Below are 21482 nucleotides of genomic sequence, written 5' to 3' on the forward strand. Positions count from 1 at the left end.
TGTTTTTTAAGATATGCTAGGAAGGGAAACAGACACTAAAAAAGTGCTAAATAGAAATTGCATTGTGTTTTTTTCTGCAGTAAAGTTCCCTGGGGTCCGTACTTACATTGACCCCCTTACTTATGAGGATCCCAACCAGGCTGTACATGAATTTGCACAGGAGATTGACGTCTCATGCATCTCTATTGACAGGATCATCGGTGCTGGTGAGTAAAATCAGTGTGCCTTTCTCAGACTGTTTTTACCTTATTGATAGATGGATTCTCATTTTCAAGCTGAAGCTGATCTGGCCAAAATAATAAATCAAATGCATTATATTAATACTGAGTCACTAACTTCACTAAATCACTTTAAAGTTATAAAGAAGAATAAAGCAAGCCAACTATTATGTGTCATGTTTTCCTCTGGCTCATAAACCTGCATGTTGCATTGCAGTCAAATTCACGTTCTATGTTTGGCTGCAAAATCCACCGGTAACCACAAGAATTGAATTTTGATTGCTGTTACTGGAACTACTCATTAGCTTTTTTTTACTTTTATCTAACCAATTGACCAAGTAGTATGCCACATTCCATGTGTATAGGTCAAATAAGGCAACTAATTTGGGATTTATCTGACCTGTTTTGAATTTTTTCTTTGACAGTATTTGCATTTTTGGGGCCAAACAGGAAGTCTCTTCTTCTTTTGCCGCAGGGGAGTTTGGCGAGGTGTGCAGCGGACCCCTGAGACTGCCTGGCAAAAGAGAGATCCAGGTTGCCATTAAGACCTTGAAAGCAGGCTACACAGAGCAGCAGAGACGCGACTTCCTGTGGGAGGCGTCGATCATGGGCCAGTTTAACCATCCAAACATCATCCGCCTGGAGGGGGTCATCACCAAGAGTAAGTCATCTGAATTATTTACAAAGCTATCTTAGAACCCAAGGCTCAATCTGTACAATTCCCAAGTTACAGTTTCCAAAAATAATTCCATTACTTGTCAGACTTTACTCGTTCCTAATTGGTAAATACAGTTAATCTGTGACTAATTCAGATTCAATATAAGGTTTGTGAACCATAGTGACTCTGGAAAAGCTGTAGAGAGCCGCAGCTCAGTTGGAAGAACCTTTTAAAATCTGTTGACAGAAAACTAACACTGCACATTAATGAAATATGGTTGTAGCAGCATCATTCCACTGGGATGCTTTTCTTCAGCATAGTCGGGAAAGTTTGGTAAAGTTGAAGGAAGATGAATGGAGCCAAGTACAGGGAATTCCTAAAGAAACCATTTTATAGGATGCAATATACTTGAGACTTTAGTGGGGGGTTACCGTCCAACAGGACAACGTTAAACAAGCCAGAGCTACAGTATAATAGTTTGGATCAAACCATATTAATGTATTAGAAAAATCCAGTTTAAGTCCTATCGAGTATCTGTGGCAAGACTGGAACACTGATGTTTATGGATGTTTTTCTGCCAAACTGAGATATGTAGCTTGAGCTATTTTGCAAAAAAATAGCAAAGTTTTCAATCTCTTCATGTGTAAAGCTGGTTGAAACATACTCCAAAGACCAAAACCATGGATCCTCTTTACTCCACTGAATTATGCACTATATTGTGTTTCTCTATTCCATAAAAGCCCAAAAACGTACACCGATTCTGAGGTTAAAATGTGACAAAATGCAACATAGTACAAACTGTGTGTTTACTTTTGCCAGACACTGAATGTTCACATATGTAAATCTTTGGTAAAATGTGTCCATGTCTTTACTTTCATTAAATAAAGCAGCAGCTTATAAGTAACTTAATTATAATTACTCTATCTTACTGTTGCCCTACTGTAATACAGAGTTACTACTGTAAAATTTAAATTTTGCATACAACCAGAGAGTAGAGCCCTAACAGAAAGGCTCCAAAACAAAATGTTTTGACAATCTGCTGTTATATTTTATGCTGTTACAACATGTATGGTTTGGCACCACAACTTTATTTCATAAATACATTTTTTTTAAATAAAATGTGTTTTTTAAACCTTTTAGGCAAGCCTGTGATGATCATCACTGAATACATGGAGAACGGATCACTAGACACCTTCCTAAAGGTGGGTGTGGGAAAAGATCAGAATACACAAAGATTAGGTTAATGGGAAAATGAGGATGAATGAAAAACAAGAATTAAGAAAGTTGATTTGGATAATTATTGGAGTTATGTAAGTACCTTGCCATTTGTGTTTTCTGTTATTTCCTTACTTTCTATGATGTGTAGACACAACACTATTTCATTTCATGTGTTCAGAAACCTTTTTTATGACAAAGTGATTTATGGGTCAAAGAAACGTAGCTCAACAAAAAAAAGCTAAATTTATTTAACATTTTCAGAAATTGGATTGGACTGAAAATGAGTGAAAAACAGCTAAGTTAAATAAAAAACAATAAGAAAGTTTGAACAACCTTTAGTAAGCCTAATAAAGTATTGATCAAGTCCATATTAAAACATCACAATCTCTTTATTTGTATGGATATAATATAGATACGCAGAACTTGGCAGTTAAATGACAGCCAGTCTGTTAAACATACTGCACTCTAATTATGAATATTATGTTGTTTTGAAAAAGATTTGAAGCCTTGGATTTGGATCATATGGGAAAACCTTTAGTTTTTTTCCCTATTACTCTTGCTATTTTGATCAGCTTGAAGATTTTCATACTATGTTTGGGGTTTGGATTAGTGAAATCAGGCTACCACATCTATGCTAGTACTAGGTCACGAATTGACAAACTTTATAGAAAATTCACCCCCGAAAATAATCTAATTTTTTTATGTGAAGAAACACTGTGACTATCCAACTGCCAAGTATTCTTTACATTTAAGTAGAAGTGAAGATGTAAATTATATGAATATTTTTAGAATCAGAACAGAATCGGAATATCTTTATTGTCATTGTGAAAAGTGCAACGAAATTGAGAAAAAAGCAATAAATGAACACATATTCATACTGATTGCACTTTTCCCCTTATTGAATCTCCCTTTACTGTGTTGAGTTTAGCATTGGTGTTGGATAGAAACCGTTTTTGAATCTGTTTGTCCTTTCTTTAATTGATCTGTAGTATCTGCCTGATGGTAATACTACAAACAGAGTGTGACCTGTGTGAAAAGTGTTCTTTATGATGTTATGGGCTTTTTGGATACAGCGGGAACTGTGAACTTCTTGTGGGGAGAGGGCAGCCAATGATCTTTAAGACCACAGTCATGACTCTCTGGAGTGCTGTGCTCTGAGTCACTGTACAGCTGGTGTACCACACACAGATACAGTAGGTCATTAAGCTCTCAATACAGAATCAGCAATCTATATGTGATGTGCAGGAAGTGCATTTCTGTTGGGCCTTTTTCAACAGGTCAGAGCTGTTCATGCTCTAGGTCTGGTCCTCCTCGATGTGGATTCTCACGAAGCGGAATTCAGCCACCCTCTCCACACAGTACCTGCTAATGATCAGTGGTGAAATGTCCTTCCTCTTCTTCCTACACTCCACTATTTTTTCCTTGGTCTTGAAAATGTTGAGAAGCAGGTTCTTTTCTGTGCATCACGCTGCCAATGATGAGCCCCACCACTGTGGCTTCATCCGAGAACTTGACAAGGTTGTTGTTGTCATGAGCGGGGTTGCAGTTGTAGTTGTATAAGGTGTAGAGCAGTGGGCTCAACACACAACCCTGTGGAGAGCAGAGGCTGAGGGCCAAAGATGTACCTTTTGGCTGTGATCCGACAGGAAGCTGTGGATCTCCATGCAGGTGGAGTGTTGTTGCACCACCTCAAAGCAGGTAAAGAACCTTTCTCTTTGGGTTTGCTCAGGCTGTGCTCTGGAGACCTTTATTGCCTGACCTGAAGGCATTGTTTCTCTTTGTCAGCAGCTGCAGAATCTCCCTGGTCAAACAGGGCTTCTTGTTGAAGTAGAGCGGGGTGTGTTTCTCAGCAGGAACAGTGTCTATGCAGAACTTTATGCAACACAGAACACTGTTTGTGAACACCTCCAGGTCTGGGTTTTCAAAAATATTTTGATCAATCCTGTCAAAGCAGACCTGCAGCTGTTGCCAGGCATCATCGGACCAAGTTTTAACAGTTTTTGTGTTGTAAGGGCAGTTTTCCTGAGGGGGCCATCAGCAGGAATCAAAAACAGGAATAGGTGGTCAGACTGGGCCAGGTGTGGTTGTGGCACAACCTTGTAACCCAGATTGATGTTATCATAGCTTTTGTCCAGTGTTGGTTCCTCTGTTAGCACACTTTACATACTGGTGGAGTTTGGGGAACACTGCCTTTAAGTCTGCATGACTGAAGTCCCCTAAAGTGCACAACATCAGGATGCTTGCTCTGCTGGTCGCTAATGCTGTTTTAGTAGAAGTCCGACAGCAGAGGTACCATTAGCATCCTGTAGGATGTAAACATCAGTTACCAAGACTACGGTGAACTCTCTCAGGAGATAGATGGGCCTCCATTTAACGGTCACACACTCCTGGTCTGAGTATCCTTGGCCATCTATAGTTAATGTGTTAGTACACCAGCTGTTATTAATCTACACACAGAGCCACACTTCCTCTGCTCTTACCGGACTCCCATGTTCAGTCTTGGCACTGCACAGTGTGTTGTGCGAAATTCAGTTTACCTGAAATAATCTGTTCCCCTTCTGTGACCACTGTGTGCTTGTCTCACACAAGAGGATTCTCCTCACTAGTCTCCTGTCCACTAACCCTAACCCCACACGACTCATACCTAAACCAGGGTTGCCAGATCTGACTGGCAGTTTCCAGGCTTAACCCAACGTAACCCCCCTACCCCGCCAACAAAAACCAGCCCAAATATCAACCTCTGTTTGAACCTCATGTAACATGTGTAATAAAGAACACGTCGGCCTATGCTTTTAAATCAAGAAGCTGTGGTCGGATTTCTGTATTACAATAGTTGCAACACTTCATGGTCATCCTCTAAGGTGTGCCACCCTCCCTCCCACCCTGTATATTTTATGTATTTTCCCCCTTCAGCATGATGCTGCCTCTCAACAAGTCAAAGCTCAACAGTAAAGGCCTTCAGGCCAAAGCACCCCATTATAGCTTAGTTTAACTCCTAATACCATTTGTTGGCGTTTACAACTGACATTTTAAAGTGACACTTGATTAATCAATGGCCATCACTGATTGATATCGTCAAGATCGACACATTCTCTAGATTTCAAAATCAATGAAGCAATGTAAGTTCAAGGGCTCAATTTGTTTTATGTGTAATTTATTTACTTTTCTGCCTCACACTGACAATTATTTTGATAGAATTTTCAAATTTCCAAAACTTTCTAAAAATCCACCAAATGTTGTGAAAAGCAGCCCAAATTTTAGCACCCCGCCCAATACAATTTTCTTCCAGCCCAACATGTTAAAAAAAAGCCTATTTGGGTGAAAATCCAGCCAATCTGGCAACACCGACCTCAACCTAAAGAATTCTGTGGAAACATTATATGGTGAAATACAAGTAGCAACCCCTTGGTGTAACACTGGTGCTGTGTGACCAGGGAAACATATTATTTCAAGGGAATTTAATTTTGCACAACACCGGCTCTCGACACTGCTTTTGCTTCCTCTCACGGCGCTGCCTTCATCTCGTTCGCCCAAGGATGATAATCCACAGAGATCCGGGACACCTGGCTATGTCCACCAGGGTCATGTGTGTGAAGGAAACTCCGCTGTAAAATAAAAATCTATGTTAAGGAGATCACGTCGACTGTGGATTTTGGTTGTGCCAGAGAATAGAAATAGAAGAAACACGCATATAAACAAACATTTAAAGCATTGGCCAGAAAGCCTAGTGCTGCACTGCCATGTCTAACCGCCATCCAGTTTCAAAGTTATATAGCTCTTTTGTTGCACGAAACAGAGAAGGCATTCAAATGTATTGCAATGATGGGTTTTTAGAAAAAAATGCATGCACTCAAATGTTTGTTCAAGAGATGAGCCTTCTGCCAAACATAAAGCAGTACTTTTGCAGTTTTTTGTTAAAGTGATTATGATATTCTTATTTTGATATATTTTAAGTGTAATTAATTTTGATGATTTTGTCTGTGCATGATTTCCCAAAGGAAATGAATAGCACAACCAACAGTTATCACATTTCTCTATCGATGGAACAGCTAAGGAAACTTGATATAATAACATCCAGTGATATTAAATATTCCAAGGAGGTGTGGAGTGGATGTGCTTTGCATACATTTTCAACAAAGTCTACCTATTTTAGCATCTTATCTCACCTTAAATATGTCACAGATCACTTTACCAGAAAATTTGAAAGTCATCTGAGCACTCAACTCCAGAATAGTGTCTGGCCTGTGCAGACTAGATTTCACCGAGAGCAGAAAATGAACTGTAATTAAGAAGCAGGCCGGCAAATCACGGAATACAATGAGCTGTCTCCAGTCTATTCAATGATTACAATACAAAAATTCTCAGGTGGCACAGAGGACTAAATTCTGACTGAAAATGGAACATTTCTGAGGCAGATGGCTAATAGAGCAATGAGCAAAACGAGGTCATCTGATTTTGATGATGTTAGTGCATTAAGAGTAGTTGTGCTTTAGTGGTACTAAATACGATGCTACTAGTGTGACTATATGGAAAAGAAGAATGCTCTGAGATGATATTCAGGGACAGAGCTAAGGTCAGTGGAAGCTGCTGACATGACTGTATGGTGTGCCTTTGGCTGTAAACTTTCATGGCAAGGGGGAAGCAGATGAGATTGGGAACCAGCAGTTGAAGGGGCACAGAAAACCCTGTGAAGTAATTACATGGATGGCTGGTGTACTGAGGCTGGTGTAAATGACAAAGTCAGGAGAAAACCAGGGGCCAAGCCCGGTCCTGGATTAGCTGTCACAGCTTTGGACAATGAACTGTACCCCTCATAACTCACATCTTTGGCTTCACATCTCATTTCGCATGTAAGTAGGATGTTCTGCTGTGGATGGATGGAAAAAGTTGTTGTAGTGAGGAAAACTAAAGTTGGAAACCTGGGAAAAAGGAGTGTTGTGGTACAGCTACATGCCTGCTGTAGAAAAGTGAAGATTGGATGAGAGGAAGGTTGGAAAGTTTACATTTGGATTGGAAAGAGCTGAAGCTTAAACTAACAATGAAAGCTGTCATTGGATGGGGAAACCAAAGCTCCTTTTCAGGCACTCGCTGCCTTCCATTAATCTGGCAGGAACTCAAACTGTCAGCTTTGTCGGAATGAGCATCTCGGTGCTTTTACAAAACAACGTGCGATGACAGTCTTCCTGGGTCAGATCTAGTTTAGCACATGATTAGCCTCTGAGTCCTCAAATGGTACCTTGCAAACTTTCATCCATCATAGTTTTCACTGTGACAAAAGTATAATCACTGCTTTGGTTCTTGACAGCGTTCTGCATTATTGCTGTAAGTGCAATAAAGCCCTAATGAGAAGTAAACCACAAGAAGTCCCATATCACACCACCTGCTTGAGAAATATACATGTTAAAGGTGCTATTTTTAGCCAGCTATTCCCACACATTATTTTATCTGATACCACAACTGTTTGCTTGTTTGGATGACATGAAGAGTTATGGCAAATGGCTTACTGTTGTGAGAAAACTATGATACCCGAAGGGCTTAACGGAGTTGCAGGCACTGCTGCGGCTCAACTTGACAAAGTTCTGACAGTTCTGACACTGTTCCCGGGTGAAGTGCAAATAAATTATTTATTTTCAGGCTAGTAAAAAACATTAAGTGTAATAAACCCCTTTTTACTGTGTCTTTACTTTTGGTCTTAAAAGTGTTGTTGTTCACTCATATCTGTGGAACCAGGATGGTTTCTCCAGATGTACAGTGTCGTAATGTACTGTCTATTCTTTGTCACTAGACTAAAAACACCTGGCATTGAGGATAACAAACAAGTGATTTATGGGAGTCGATTTGCCCCCTTGTTGTTTCAGCATGTTACCATTTCATCCCCTTCTGCTTTTATTTTGAACCCCGAAAAACATTCAATGCCTATACCTTTAAAAATATTTTTAATAATACCAGAAACTTGCACTAAAAATGTTAAAATCTCACTTATAATTCAAATATTATATATCATTTCTCCAAAGATTTTATAATCCACCTAATGTGGATCTGATCCTTACTTGGGCCAGTAATCACAAATAAAATATGAAAGATTATGCAAGTAGATGGTAATTGGAATTTCAAAACATTTCCTTACTGTGGATTATGTGTAGATTATAGGAAGTTCTTCCATATTTGACTGTACAAGACAATCACAAATTTACAAATGTAAAAGTACAAACTGTTGAAAGGGGAAATTACCCATGCCCATTTTTGTGTAATACCGTCTCACTCTTCCTGCAAAAAAGCATTTTTAGTTGACATTGATCTCTGCTGTGGGCTGCACGGTGGCGCAGTTGGTAGCACTGTTGCCTTGCAGCAAGAAGGTCCTGGGTTCGATTCCCGTCCGAGGGTCTTTCTGCATGAAGTTTGCATGTCTAAATTGCCCTTAGGTGTATGAATGAGTGTGTGCATGGTTGTTTGTGTGTTGCCCTGCGATGGACTGGCGACCTGTCCAGGGTGTACCCCGCCTCTCGCCCATAGACTGCTGGAGATAGGCACCAGCTCCCCCGCAACCCACTATGGAATAAGCGGTAGAAATGACTGACTGACTGACTGATCTCTGCTGTAGTATTCATTTTAAAATTCTACCTATGCATTGTTAGGAGAATCAAGCCAATGCATGCAGGTGATTTTCATGTGTATGAAAAGGAGCCATCTGACATGAGCTATTTAATACTCTCTAATTGTCAATTATTATGGGGACATTTTATAAATCATTTTTTATAATTTACTCATAGTCTATTGTAAGGAAATGTGGTTATTAGATAACAAAGGATATTTAATTGTAGTTATTTCAGTTTTTTTCTGATTGGTAGTCTGCCATATTTTAGAGTCAGCTGACTAAAACAGGGATCAGATGGAAATGTCATAAATTAAATAAATAAACTATATCAAATATTGCATCATTTGTGCATATCATTAAATCAAAAATCTGTAGTTGGCTGACAATAAAATTATCTGACAATCAATTTTAAAGTTGGGTATGAAATGTTGGGTATGAGTTTGAAGTAGATTAAAACAAAATAGCAGATTATGGGTGAAATATTGAGTTATGAATTGACAATGGACGGTATTGACTTAGAGTTAAAGTAAGTATTTTGGTACCTTTACTTTCACTAACAGCTGTGCCCTTGAAATGTCCGCACACTGTGTCTTGCATGATAATTTTAGTAACTGGATATGTTCCTGGAAAAACAATGTCAATAGGGCAACACATGTTGCACCTAAATCTCTTTTAATAGGTGTATGTCCCTATAGAAGAGTAAATTGCCAATTTTAAAAGGCTCTGACACAAGGGAATACCTTTACAGAGAATGAGCTTTGGACAAGATGCTGATAAAGCTAAATCCCATTTGAGTGTCTTTTTTCAAACATACCTATCACTGCCACTGCTGCAGGCAGTGATAGGTATAGTGCATAAGTGCATTTTCCATTGGTTTAGTAATTTTCTGAAGCATTTATGTTATACATCTCATATTTGAAGTGGCAAGACTTAAGAGAAATTTAAGAGCCTCATCTGAAGGATAAAAAAAGCTGCCACACACCTGAATAAATGTGCCTTTTACTATTGAAATCTTCCATACAAAAGTTGAGTTGTAAAGGCTAAAGCTGGACTTGCAGAGTTGTGTTTGGTATTGATTCTACACTGTAGGTTAATTAACTTTGTGGTTAGGGCAGCCTTGAAAAAACAAGAGATTATCTTTCAGTAGCATTGCCATCTTGTCTCTGCCGGTTTCTTTCTGTGTTTTTGTTTTACCGACCCAATTTTACAAACTGAAGACCTTTGGACTTAAAGAACAAATTACATGTAATTAGATTCAACCAGATTTCTTCAATGGAGTTTCAGCATTAAGCCACAGAGGTGCACTGTACAAAGAATTCTCATTTGATCGAAACACATTAAAGACATCATAGAAACCTGTAGATCTCTTTTCATTCATTCTTTGCATTTTAACATTGTATGAAAGCAATTGTATGTATTCAATAGTTTTATTGGTATTCACAAAGTCCTGCTATTTTTTAACTTTAGAAAAATGATGGTCAGTTTACGGTTATCCAGCTGGTTGGTATGCTGCGGGGCATCGCATCTGGCATGAGGTAAACAAAGTCCTGAGACACATATATCTTTATTGAACTTGCCAACTATGCACAGTCCTTATTTTTAATTCTAACCATTGTCTTGATCCTTTCAGATACCTGTCAGACATGGGTTATGTTCATCGTGATCTGGCAGCGCGTAATATCCTTGTCAATAGCAACCTTGTGTGTAAAGTGTCTGATTTTGGTTTGTCTCGAGTTCTGGAAGATGATCCAGAGGCAGCATACACCACACGGGTAAGGCTTAACACTATTCTGTGTTAATTGGCTCTAAATATTGATGAATAATAACTTTGTGTAATTTTACTTACATTAAGTTATCTGCACATTTCAGTTGTGATTGAAGATGTCAGTTTTGGGAGTAGGGACTTTTTTCATCGTCTGCAGCTTCTCATCCATTTTTATATCAAACTCATGTGACCGTGGATAGTAACATTGCTGTTCCAGCATCTTCACTGATAGATTAGAACCTTGGTGGTACCTTGGTTATTCTTGACCTTTCAGTTGGTTTTGGAGAACAGCAGTTAGGAATAAAGCTTCTGCAATGGCCCCGACTTCAACACTATTGAAAATCTATAGATAATGCTTAAAAGCCAAGTATATGCCAGAAAACTGTGTGTCTAATTGAGTAAATGTGTGGGTTAGGGAAAATTCACAGTAAATTTCTAAGTTGTATGCTCAATTCTTTTTTTTTTCTATAAATCACTGAAGCTGTATGTCATATCACTCTGCCCTGCAAAGACAACAGTCTAATTGAATATTGTGTGTGTATCTCTAGTGTGAAACTCAAACAAAACAGCTAAAATATGCATGTTTATATTCATACACTCTCACATATGACAACAGCAGGCTTTACATTGAGCTGTGCATCCTTGACTGAGTGTCATCATGCCAGCCAGAGACAGGCGGCCTCCTGCAAGAGGAGGACCAATTAGTACTTGACTCGGTCTCCACAACACTCAGTTAGCACCAAGTCTCTCTGCCTTGGCGACAGATATCCTGTCACTCACTTCTGGCTGCCAGGTCGCATCCCTTCTCAATCTCTTTCTCTCTATCGTGATCAAGCTCCCATTCCCCAACAATGAGAATAACATGATTCACATCCTTGAAATAATCAGACCCCAAGATATCCTGCTGATGCATTCATCAATACTGCATAAAGTTAATTTTGCTACTCATCAGCTGAAAACACATTTTCCTGTGGAACTCAGCAGTGTTCCTGTGAACCTTTTTTTGTCTTTACTAGGGAAGCATTATAATAAAGCTGAGGGAAAATGAGTAGAGCAATGTCAGGACCCCGACAGTTTGGATAGGGAGTTCAAACAAGTGGGTGAAATTTGTCAATAGTGTTCCTTAATCTGTATTCATTAGCATAGGAAGTGTCTCAATTACAGTTTGTTCTTGGTTGCCATCTGAATGTAGCAAAACATTTGATATTTTTTCAATCTGCAGCTGTACTTATCAAATAATTATTTGGAACCACAGGGCATGAAATGCATTTATATAACATTTAAGAATTATTCAAATAAATGTAGAGTAACAGATGGTAGGCAGAGATCACATGATCAAATCTTTGCTTCTTTAAAGCAGGTCTTGAAGTATTTGCCGTGTATTGACAACACCAGCCTCTGTAGCTACAAGTGGTAATTACATGATTAACACTTAAAATACATACAGTGGCCTAAACTGCAAAATATTCACATCCCTTAAAACTTTTGTTTTTTGTTTTAGTCCAACCAAGAACATCTATTTAATTTGGACTTTATGCATCAGACCAACACAAAGTAGTGCATATTTCTGAAGCAGTAGGAAAAGGATTTTTGGTTTTCAAATAATGTGGTGAAAACAGTAGAAATTTGAAAAGTATGCCTTTGTTTTAGGAAAAGAAACACACTAGACTGGTCGGGCATTAAGTTGAATCTGCAAACCCACTAAGACATCGCTGCACATTACAGGGAAAATATTTAATTGCGATATTATTGCTAAAAATGACAAAGATTAATGAACAATTAACCAACATTTGTCTGACTATTGTCTTTTTTACTATTGTACGGTGTCCCCACCACTCGAATTGAGCTTCAGCATCTCATTGAATTCTGAGTCTGTTCTTTCTGTTCCTTGTGTGATGTTCATGAATTCTTATTTAAACATCTTTATAAGATTGTTTTAGTGTAAAACAATTGGGTCTTCAAATCCACAGAGATTATCTATCTATTAAATATCATCTCCTTTTGTTGCAGGGCGGGAAGATTCCTATTCGCTGGACAGCCCCTGAGGCAATTGCATATAGGAAGTTCACCTCCGCTAGCGATGTGTGGAGTTATGGGATTGTCATGTGGGAGGTTATGTCATACGGAGAGAGGCCCTACTGGGATATGTCCAATCAAGACGTAAGTGTCATTTTCAAAAAATGTCTTACAGATACATGATGGGCCTGTAACAATAACTGAGCTGTAGGTGCTTGGATATATTGTGTTTCCTTTTAGACACCACACAGGTAATCACTTCCCAGCCACCCACTCATTTTTACAGGCAACATATGTGCACACAGCCCCTTAGTGACCTTTCCAGACTCCTCCTATTTTTTGGTTATTAGGCTGTCTATCTCAAAGACTAGAGAAGGGTAGGAGAGGAGGGAAGATGAGGATGAGTGGGAAAGGGAGAAGAAGACGTTTGATGTTTAATTGAAAGCGTTATGCAGGATTTTCTCTGATCAGCACAAGAAAGTGCAGGCTCTATCGTTCCCTCTCTAAGCTGTCTCCTTCTGTTTTCCATCCTCTCCCTCTCTCTTTCAATTTCCTGTCCTCTCTTGTCTCTCTAAAATGCAGCCTTTGACTATTCTTGTTTATTGCCGTTTGTCCACCCTCTCCTTCTTTCTCCCTCCTCAGTCTCTGATCTTTGCGCCCTGCTAGTGTAAAGTGTAGACATTCTCCCTCTCAGTCGGCAGTGACGGTTTGATGCAGTGCTTTTTTCTTAAGCTGTAGTTGAAGTGTATGCATATGTGCATGCACTTTCATGCATCCATGCGTACTGGAGTGTTATCATGTAGGTCTTTTGTGTGAACTTACCCAAAGTAAAGGCTGTCATGAACTCAACAAATCAATTCCCTGCAGTGTCTTGCACTGGCAGAGCTCTGCTGAAAACTCCTGCCTGCTCTCTACTGCAGGCTCCAACGGAAAGAGCTGGGGTTTATTTATTATTCATCCAACTCTGTTTCCCTTTAAATAAAAAATTTAAAAAAACTGTGATTCAGTGCGGCATCTTCTTAGTTGCAGAAATGAATATCTGGGCTATGCAGCATTTGGAATAAACAAGTAATCCTTTAATGTTGTGGGACTTTATGCTCAAAGAGGGCTGGTTGCTGCTTCACGGAGGTTAGGGTATGGTCAGATAAAGAGCACAGGAACACCTTTTGAGCAAATATTAAAATTTAAGTTCTTGGATGGTGGAAGTCAAATTCAAAGTAACATTGCCCTGCTGAATATTGTTGCAGTCCAGCTGTGGAAGGGTTAGTGTGTATCCTGTGTCCTCAACATTTATCCTTCAAAGAGGTGTGGATCATTTGGATTACGTAGTACTTGTAAGTGCAAATGTCTACACTAAGTTGCCTCTGTCATAACCTCATTAGTGTTCTGTCTACAGTCATATCTTTTGTTTTCAGACATTAAAAAATGAATTGTTGAATTGCTTTTTTAAAAGAAGTAACTTTTTAAAACAAAATGGTAGGCAAACTTTAAGTTTGTACAAAGACAAATTTCATTTTAAATTTTCTTGCCTGCCTGCAAAGTTTTAAAGGTTTTTTTTTTCTCTCTCTCTTTTTGCCATATAATATTTCTCAACACAGCTTTCTTGTGACTGGTTTTACCATTTATTTTATTTTATGTATTTTGGCATTGTAATGACTGGACAGTTTTTGTAGTTGTCGAGAAGAGAGAAAACAAGAGAAAGCTCTGTAGAGTGGTGTTGAAACAACAGTCCATTTCTTTTATGTTCAAAGGTGTATCAAACAGTTTCTCCAAGTTTTGTTCGCTGACAATTACCTGGAGCTATACTAAACAAGTTATAAACAAGTATTACTTAAACAGGGTAAACATGCTGGCATTAGCCAAGCACTTCAACAATGTGCTCCACATGAACAGATCATCAGCAGGAGCTGTGTTAAATAGCGTGCTGTCAGGACATTATTGTACTTTTTTTAACCCAGCCATTGCTGTCAAGAGAACATTGATAAAGGAAACAGCAGCATGTAACACTGATTAAATGTAGTGTGATACTTTACTGAAGTTCAAAGCAACCATATTTTCAAGCATTTGCATGCGCCATTCATTGAATTAACTTTGATGAAGTAAGAAATTGGGACTCGGTATCAGAAATTAATTAATCTTTAATGGCTCAGATTGGTATCAGTGACACTAAATCCTGATAAGAACATCCTTAATGCTATTTGTATGTGTCTCTCTGTCTCTTGGATTTGCCGGCAGGTTATAAAAGCAGTAGAAGAGAGCTACAGGTTGCCTGGCCCAATGGACTGCCCCGAGGCCCTGTACCACCTGATGATGGACTGCTGGCAGCGGGAACGCAGCAGTCGACCTAAGTTTGATGAGATCGTTTGTCTACTTGACAAGTTTATTCGCAACCCCAGTTCATTAAAAAAGTTGGTCAACTCCTCACACAGGTATGGCAGGACAAGAAGACAACTCTGAAAGATTTCTCTCACAACCACAAATTAGTTTATAACCAAATCTGATAATTTAATTTAATTTAAAATAATTTAATAATAAAAATTTTATCTAATTTAATTAAGAAATTAATGTAATCAGCGTTGATATTCATGTACTTATATAATTTTTCAATTCAATTCAGTTTTATTTATATATCGCCAATTCACAACACATGTTGTCTCAAGGCACTTCACAACAGTCAGGTTCATACATTCCAATTAATCCTAACCATTGAACAGTGCAGTCATAGTTAGCTTTTTATTCAAATTGGATAAAAAGTTTTTCTATCTAAGGAAACCCAGCAGATTGCATCCAGTCAGTGACTTGCAGCATTCCCTCCTCCTGGATGAGCATGTAGAGACAGTGGACAGTCACTGGCGTTGACTTTGCAGCAATCCCTCTATATAAAAACCTTATAGAAGTCTTTCCCACTATCTATGTATAATGCATCTCTGTATAATGGCATAAAGTTGCTTATGAGGGCCACGCAAACACTTTTTCTTTGCAACAATCTAAAGTGGAGTTTTACATGCAATCAAATTGGAGCATGCTTAATAAATTAGTGCCGTATCTAATATAAAATTACATGTGACAGTTGTCAAGAATTAAGGGCTGCCAATAAGCCCAGACCTTTTTCCACACCAGCCTCCCGTTCTTGCTGTAGCATGGAAAATGTTGTTACCTACTGTGAATGTCTCATTTGATAGCATGGGGAGCTCTATTTGTCAGCACCAAGAGTGAGCTGAATGACAAAGACTTTTAAGGGGAAAAGCATTTGCAGCTTTGTGTGATGGTGCATAGCTTGCATTATCTGTAACACCTCACAGGTAACTGTCGGGTCTGATGAGCTAAGCTATGGCCTATAAAATCTATGTGTGCGTCCAGGTTACATCATTTTTAATAATGGTATAAAACACATCCTTTTGTGTACTTGAACCACATGGTGTTTAAAATGATTTATATGAAGAATTCCTCTTTGCTTGGCTGCGATCTATTTTGCACCATAGGGTGACGAGTAGGTCGTGCACTGATTCTGTGCAGAAATGTTGTTTGTAACAGATTAAAATGTTTCTTAAATTGTTTTTTCTGATCTCCATCTATGTACTAGGGTTTCCAACTTGTTAGTGGAGCATGCCAGTATAGAGGGAGACTGCATCAATCGAGGCAAGACTGTCGGAGAATGGCTCGACTCCATCAAGATGGGTCGGTACACTGAGCTCTTCATGGAGGGAGGCTACTCTTCGCTTGAAACAGTTGCTCAAATGACATCAGAGTAAGACCACTTGCATATTTGAAGGAACTGTGATGTTTTGTTTTTGTTTTTTTGGGGGGGGGTATTATATTATAAATGTTTATAAAAATATGAGGACTCGTGTTTTTAATGTTTTTGTTGTCATCAGATCATGTGGTAATCAATCCATCATTTGTTTGCTGTTTCGCAGGGATCTTCGAAGAGTAGGAGTGAACCTTGCTGGACATCAGAAGAAAATTATCACAAGTATTCAGGAGATGAGAGTCCTAATGAACAGCACCAACTCTACTGTAAACATCTGATGCATATGTCCAGGCATGCACACACATCAGACATCCATATGGGCACATGAGTTAAAACTAATATATGGACCTAGCATGTAATCAAAAAACTGTTGGACCTAGAACGGCTTAGCACTTTCTCGAGACAAGGAAATCCTAAGTTCTATGGATCTACACTTGATGATCCCCGTTTTGGTGAGTTTTGTGTGTGGAGCTCGTGAAGATATATTACAGTGCAGAGCTAAAACCAAACTGAACTGAACTGGACTGAATGGTGCTATGCGAAGGACTGAAGGAGGCAAACGAAGCTGCGTGTAAAGGATGTTTTTCATTTGACTTTTCACCAATATTCTGGATTCTCCGGATTGCTACTGTTTGGATTCTCTCAGATCAAACTAGAAACAAAGATTTGGCCATTTTTTGGCTGTACCACATTGAAAGTTTTCATAAAGTGGGCTCAAAATGGAACTTTTTAATCTGTCTCAGGTTCTGTTCAGACCTGGTCTGAACAGAACGCATTCACTAGCCATAGCTTTGGACGTACACTACCTTTTACAAGTCACTGAATTGAAAAGAAAATCTCAGGCAGGGCAAAATCAATAGACTAAGAGCATAATTATTATGAGTGTGAGCTGTTGGTTTAGCATAACAATCTTGGTTGTTTTTCTGTATCTGAAAGGTCTTAATGCTACAAAAGAGTTTTGCTGTATGAATCTTTGACAAATCAGCAAAAGAAAAAGCGATGGATTAAAGATGAGAAACTTTATGATAAAGTCAAAGTAAGACAATTACATAGGCAACAAATGAGCCTTCTTTGGGCATGTGGATACTCTACTAGAAATGTTCTTTTGCCTGAATGTAAAACACTGAAAGAATGTGGCAGTAACCTTTCTGGTCAGAGATTGTAAAACATTTGGCTAACAAGCCTAAAAGTCTTTGAAGACTTATAGTTTCCTTTACAAATCAAGTATTTATCAATATCCAGCCAATAACTGTAATCTTTAATTGGTTTACTTTGAAAATCAGCTAATTCACAGCTGCATGTTTTAATGAAATTGTTACTCAGATACAGCGTTTTTTTGCAAGCTCTAGCCATAACAGCATACATAATTTGCATATCTTCAAACCATATTAGAATTTTTCACAGGCAAACAAGAACTGTTGCTCATTGTTTGCTCAGAAGTACTCTGAAGAAACAGAGAGAAATCTCATTCCTGGTAATATGTGGAGTAACTTATTCCTTTTAGGAGTTTCATGGAAAGTTCTGAAAATGCTCACTGAAATAATTAATATTTTGTGTTTGAACTGCCTGTCATAATCTGTGTGACTTGTTCACAAAGGAGTCTAATGAATCTAATGGGATCTTTATTGGTGTGAAACCTTTACAAGATCCCCATGCAGCCTTCACTAGTCAAGAGTGCATTTAGTGGTCTTTACCAAGCCTTCACTTAGAAACAGTAACCTTCAGGTACCACAGAAAATACTCAGTTATCTCTTCAGTTCACCACGCAGCAGAGTATCTTTTCCACGCTTGTGTGCCACACCGCAGTAAACCTCACTCTGACAGGGCTGCTGTAAAAAACTCAAACAAAAAAAACAACAAAAACAGAAGGCAGTATTGATGAACTTGATAATCATTTACGTATTTGTACTTGTTTCAAAAAATTGTGGACAGTTTGTTTTGTTATTGTGCTTTTTTGTGGACTACTGAGCAGCTCCGCCTACATGTCTTTCATGTAAATAATGTATTATACCTTTAAAGCAGGGATCATTGTTCTTTTTTCTGCCATCATGTGGACAGCTTGACATTGATTCCACATGTCAGAGCAGGTAAACGATGATAGATACTATGAAGCTGCATTTCTGGGTGGGGGCTAACAGCACACTTATGTCCTACCGGGGGTTTCAAAAATGATGTGCAGAAAAAGCAAATTGATTCATTTTTGTTGTAGGTGGTTGTTTTATTTAAAGTTCCAATAGAAGGCAGATGAATTTTTTTACAACGCCTATACTTTTGCTTCTGCAAGCACGTAATAGGTTTACACATGGACTGATGGATTTTTCTTCTGTTGTCTGGTTTAAAAGTAAATGATGTCAGTAATTAGTCAAGCCTGTGCTTTACTTCTTGTCAGTATGGAATAATTTCAGTGTGAGTTATTACTAAAACTTGACCCCTTTGACTACAGTGTCCACATCAGCAAAAAGTATTCTCACTATATCTATGTTTGCAGGTGACTTAATTCTATATTTCCTTGTCCTTTTACTGTAAAGCGTTGGTATAAAGTTAGGCAAAATGAGATATTTCTGTTTAGAGGTGCTTTTACTTGACCATATGAAAGCACACAGCTAGAATGTAAGGTTTTAAAGGGGTGGAGCATGTTTAGCTTTTGAACACTTAAACCCTTGCTCACAGATCAACACGAGTCAAGTGTTGATAGTGGTAAATTGAGGACTTACTGCTGTAAAAGTCTGTTGATTGAATGTAAGAGGGGTTGTTTCACATTTGAAGTTCTGCAAGAGTTGGTAAAAATGGTCCAAGTAAACGTTTAATTACATGAAGCATCTGCATAGTCTCTTTAGTCTGCTTATCAGATGTGTAGCTTTTGTCTTGTAAATTTAATGTCTTTCAATATAGTTTTAATTTATTGGAATCTTTCAAATTAAACAATTTCTTTCTTTTTTTATAACAGCAGTTAAATCTTTTTATTTTGAGAAAATACAAGAAATGCAGTAAACGCACACTCGTAGACTACAGTGGCTATGCAGATTTGTTTACTATAATGCATCTACAAACAGGAGTGTTGAATATCTTAAATCAAAATGTAATCTTTTCAGATGTTGTACAACCACTCTTTCCGGCTTAATTTTCAACTTAAAATTCCACGCGTGGTGCATGAACAATTGATGAGTAATACAGCCTTATAAGTGCCTCGCATCTTCAAAGCACTGTTGTTTCCTCTCATGTCAAACTACTATGTCCTATTTGTGCCCCAACTCTGTAAAATATTCATTCTTTGCCAACAATGTCTACAGGTAATAAGAAGAATGTCAGACAATGTGTATGTTGGAACTAATTTAATTTGCACTTTATGAGAAATTTGTCTTTTTCTTTGAATACAAAGTCTATAGGTGACTTACCTTTTAGTTGTTTTCTTGATTATTTACTTTGTAATCTATTTCCTGATGATTATTATATCACTTCATACTGTCAATGCTTCCTGGACATACAAGTTGACAGCTAAGCACAAAGAGTTGGTAATATTTTTTAAAGAAATTAAAGCTATGGAACTGTTGATATATAGAGCACCATTTTTTTGTGTATAGCATATCACACCTTCATGATACAAGCACAGGGTTTTCCAAAAACCTGTTTAGACTGTATGTGGGTAATGACTTTTTATAAAAGATCATTACCTCAAGTTCCTGATGTCAGCAAACTTCTTCCAGGCATTTTGTCTCCAACATTTTTGAATTATTGCCGCAATGTCACAGGCAAAGCTGAAAAAAGTTTTAAATGGGCATATAGAGCTGCGCTGTTAGGATGATGGGTGTTGATCTGCAAATAAGTTTGTTAGTAATTTCTCTCTGCAATTGAAATATTGTAGTTCTATAGCTGCTGGAAGACAAAAAAAGACACAAATCCAGGAATTGCTTCTGAGTAAGGGTTAAATTCAGTATGATTTAACTGACCTTGTAGGTTTGCAATAGGTAATTATTTACCATAAATGTATCAAACCTAAATTTGGAACCTGAAAATTCCCAAATATAAAGTCTATGATTTCATTTCCATAGGAATAGGAAGCTCTTCTAATTATACAAATATGGGATTGGTGGAGTGCCTGAAAGAAGGTTAAATGTGAGGTGCAACTAGATTATGGTAAATGTGCAGAAGCAATAATTATGACTAATATCAGGAAAAATACATCTGGATACACAGAGACATGGGGATATAACCACAATAAGATTGCACTAACATCTGACTAGTTTTAATACTTGAACATCGTGAAGAAAACAGTGTCCACAAACCTCCAAAATAAAGGAGTGAGGTTACATCAGGGAACAGGGTTATTGTAGTACCAGTAAAAGCATTCTTTCTGTTTTAATGGCTGCATTTGAATTCCTTGCCGGGCGGTCCCGTTTAAAATGAAATTTCTTTCTGCTAAATCTTTATATTAGGATAGTAAATCAAGTTAAATGCTGTGTAAGACGTGCTTCTGCTAGGCAGGATGTTTGAAATATACTGGAACTGGATTGGTATTTTTTAGTGACCAACTTTATCATGGCAACGACTAATGAGGTGGGTGGCTAAGTAGTTTGTACCATGTAAGGAAAGAATGTGGTAAAAAAAAATAGTGTGGGCTAAAGAAACAGACCCACCCACTTCATGTATTGTTCTCAGGAAGTGGAACATGGGTACGTTCTGTGTGGTCATTGGGGGAAAATGTGCAGCTTTCTTTCAAAGTGTACAAAAACAGGTATGTGCTCATGATATCACAGATCATCGATTATATTATGAGTAACTCACGCATTATGGTTTTGAACAACTGAATAACTGTTGTGATTCATTGAAAGCACAGTAAAAAATACTTTGCTGTTGATGTGCTATTGGTTTGTCTTGACAATTGTATTGTGTATTATGTTTGTGTTGATGTTTTTGTAGTGTCCTATCAAATTCTATATTTTTGCAATAAAACTTGGAAGAAAATGAACCTTATGTAATGTAACCATATATGTCTGAAGATGCACTGCCGTTGCTTGTAAGTGGGTGTTTAATTAATTATTGCTTATTCTAATGAGCATAAAATCACCATAGCTGGGACTTGATTGTAAGCATTCACCGTCATGATTTATCTTTTTGACAAAGATAAATCCATTTTCAATACATTCTAGCTAAACTAATAGTACACCTTCAAATGGGAGTTGAGGGGTCTACCACATGTTTTAAAGGGAAATGCTTTCTATATAGCCCGATTAGATGCATGCCATGGCAATTTTATATAGACT

General features: G+C 38.0%; 1 protein-coding gene across 1 annotated transcript in view; it reads left to right on the top strand.

The window, feature by feature from the left end:
• The window catches only part of LOC124872946 (ephrin type-A receptor 5), a 99626-nt gene extending 78439 nt beyond the window's left edge, over positions 1–21187 (top strand). Inside the window, exons 11-19 of the mRNA XM_047373389.1 lie at positions 81–206; positions 694–879; positions 2017–2078; positions 10157–10224; positions 10320–10461; positions 12465–12614; positions 14706–14899; positions 16054–16218; positions 16388–21187. Coding sequence (XP_047229345.1) covers positions 81–206; positions 694–879; positions 2017–2078; positions 10157–10224; positions 10320–10461; positions 12465–12614; positions 14706–14899; positions 16054–16218; positions 16388–16499 — 1205 coding nt within the window. The 3' untranslated portion in view covers positions 16500–21187. The remainder of the gene's footprint in view (positions 1–80; positions 207–693; positions 880–2016; positions 2079–10156; positions 10225–10319; positions 10462–12464; positions 12615–14705; positions 14900–16053; positions 16219–16387) is intronic.
• Positions 21188–21482: the final 295 nt, after the last annotated feature.

Source organism: Girardinichthys multiradiatus, chromosome 8 (assembly GCF_021462225.1).
Source record: "Girardinichthys multiradiatus isolate DD_20200921_A chromosome 8, DD_fGirMul_XY1, whole genome shotgun sequence".
Taxonomy (NCBI): domain Eukaryota; kingdom Metazoa; phylum Chordata; class Actinopteri; order Cyprinodontiformes; family Goodeidae; genus Girardinichthys; species Girardinichthys multiradiatus.